This window comes from Aptenodytes forsteri, unplaced genomic scaffold (assembly GCF_000699145.1).
Source record: "Aptenodytes forsteri isolate BGI_AS27 unplaced genomic scaffold, ASM69914v1 Scaffold192, whole genome shotgun sequence".
NCBI lineage: Eukaryota > Metazoa > Chordata > Aves > Sphenisciformes > Spheniscidae > Aptenodytes > Aptenodytes forsteri.
Genome location: NW_008794891.1, coordinates 63,168 through 64,331, shown reverse-complemented (window position 1 = coordinate 64,331; position 1,164 = coordinate 63,168). Strand labels below are relative to the sequence as shown.

Below are 1,164 nucleotides of genomic sequence, written 5' to 3'. Positions count from 1 at the left end.
CAGGGCTCTGCCCGCCGGCCCCGCTCACAGCCTGGAGATCTTGGGCAGGGGGGTGTCGGGGGGGAGCCCCTCCAGCCACTCCACCAGGATCCTGTTCAGCGCCGCCGGCCTGGGGGGATGGCACAGAGCTGGGGTGGGAGCCGGCATCCCCGGGGAGACGAAGGAGCCCGGCTCCGATGGGGCGAGGCCGTGCACGCCGGCCGTGGTACCTCTCCATCTGCGTCCAGTGCCCGCACTCCTCGATGTGCTCCCGGTGCAGCTGCGGGATCTGTGGAGAGATGCGCGAGAGTGGGAAGGGGTTGGTTTGTACCAGGATCCGGCACGTTTGGCACCAGTAGAGCCCACCCCGGGCTGCCCCTGCATCCCCAGCTCTTCCTTTTGACAAGAGCAAATCCCCTCCTGCCTGCCGCATGTGGCAAATGCCCCCCTCTCCCCCTGTCCCCCCTTATCAAGTGATGTCCCCGTATCTGAGCCAAATCCAGCCCATCTCGGCAGGATGGACCTGCCCCGGGGCTCTCCCGTGGCGGGATCTTATGGAAGTGGGATGACTTCGGTACACGCCGGTCCTGGGCAGGGGCAGGGCTGGGGTGGGACGGGACCACGCTGGCTTACCCACTCCTCCATGCCCCTGCTCATTCTGGGATGCAGCACCACGTCCTTCCCGGCTGTGACCATCAGCGCTGGCATCGTGATCTACAGGGGGGACAGGTGACAAGGCAGGGAAGGCGCTGGGTCTGCAAATGCTCCCCGCTGGCTGGGATCCGTCCCCACCTTCCTGTCCTTGGCAGAGAGTGCCCAGCGCCAGTTGGGTCGCATGTTGCGGTACCAGCTCAAGGGGCCACTGGGAGAGACGGGAACGGGGTGGAGATGCTGGGACTCGGCTCCTGCCGACACCACCGCGGGGAACATCCCACTGCCCACGGCACAGCCGGCACGGGAAGAGCCTGCAAGGGGAAAGCAGCCTCCCCTCCTACCCCCAGCCTCGCCCTTTCTTGGGGGGCCTCGGTGGGTTTGGGGGGTCCCCCTTCTGCAGCAGCAGCGGGGGGGTGGGGGGTACCCCACCAGCCCCCCGGGCTCCTGCTCCTACCTGAAGCCGGATTTCTCGAAGCGCTGGATGTAGTACCGCAGCTCGGGGCCGTGCAGGATCTGGCTGGCGGGGGGGTT

The 1,164-nt window shown here is 67.4% G+C and overlaps 1 protein-coding gene across 1 annotated transcript in view; it reads right to left on the bottom strand.

The window, feature by feature from the left end:
• Window positions 1–16: 16 nt before the first annotated feature.
• EPHX2 (epoxide hydrolase 2) overlaps window positions 17–1,164 on the bottom strand; it is a 9,633-nt gene continuing 8,485 nt past the window's right edge. Inside the window, exons 13-17 of the mRNA XM_009275122.2 lie at window positions 1,088–1,158; window positions 772–841; window positions 613–693; window positions 210–268; window positions 17–109 (exon numbers count right to left, since the gene is read on the bottom strand). Of these exons, the coding sequence (XP_009273397.1) occupies window positions 25–109; window positions 210–268; window positions 613–693; window positions 772–841; window positions 1,088–1,158 (366 nt within the window). The 3' untranslated portion in view covers window positions 17–24. The remainder of the gene's footprint in view (window positions 110–209; window positions 269–612; window positions 694–771; window positions 842–1,087; window positions 1,159–1,164) is intronic.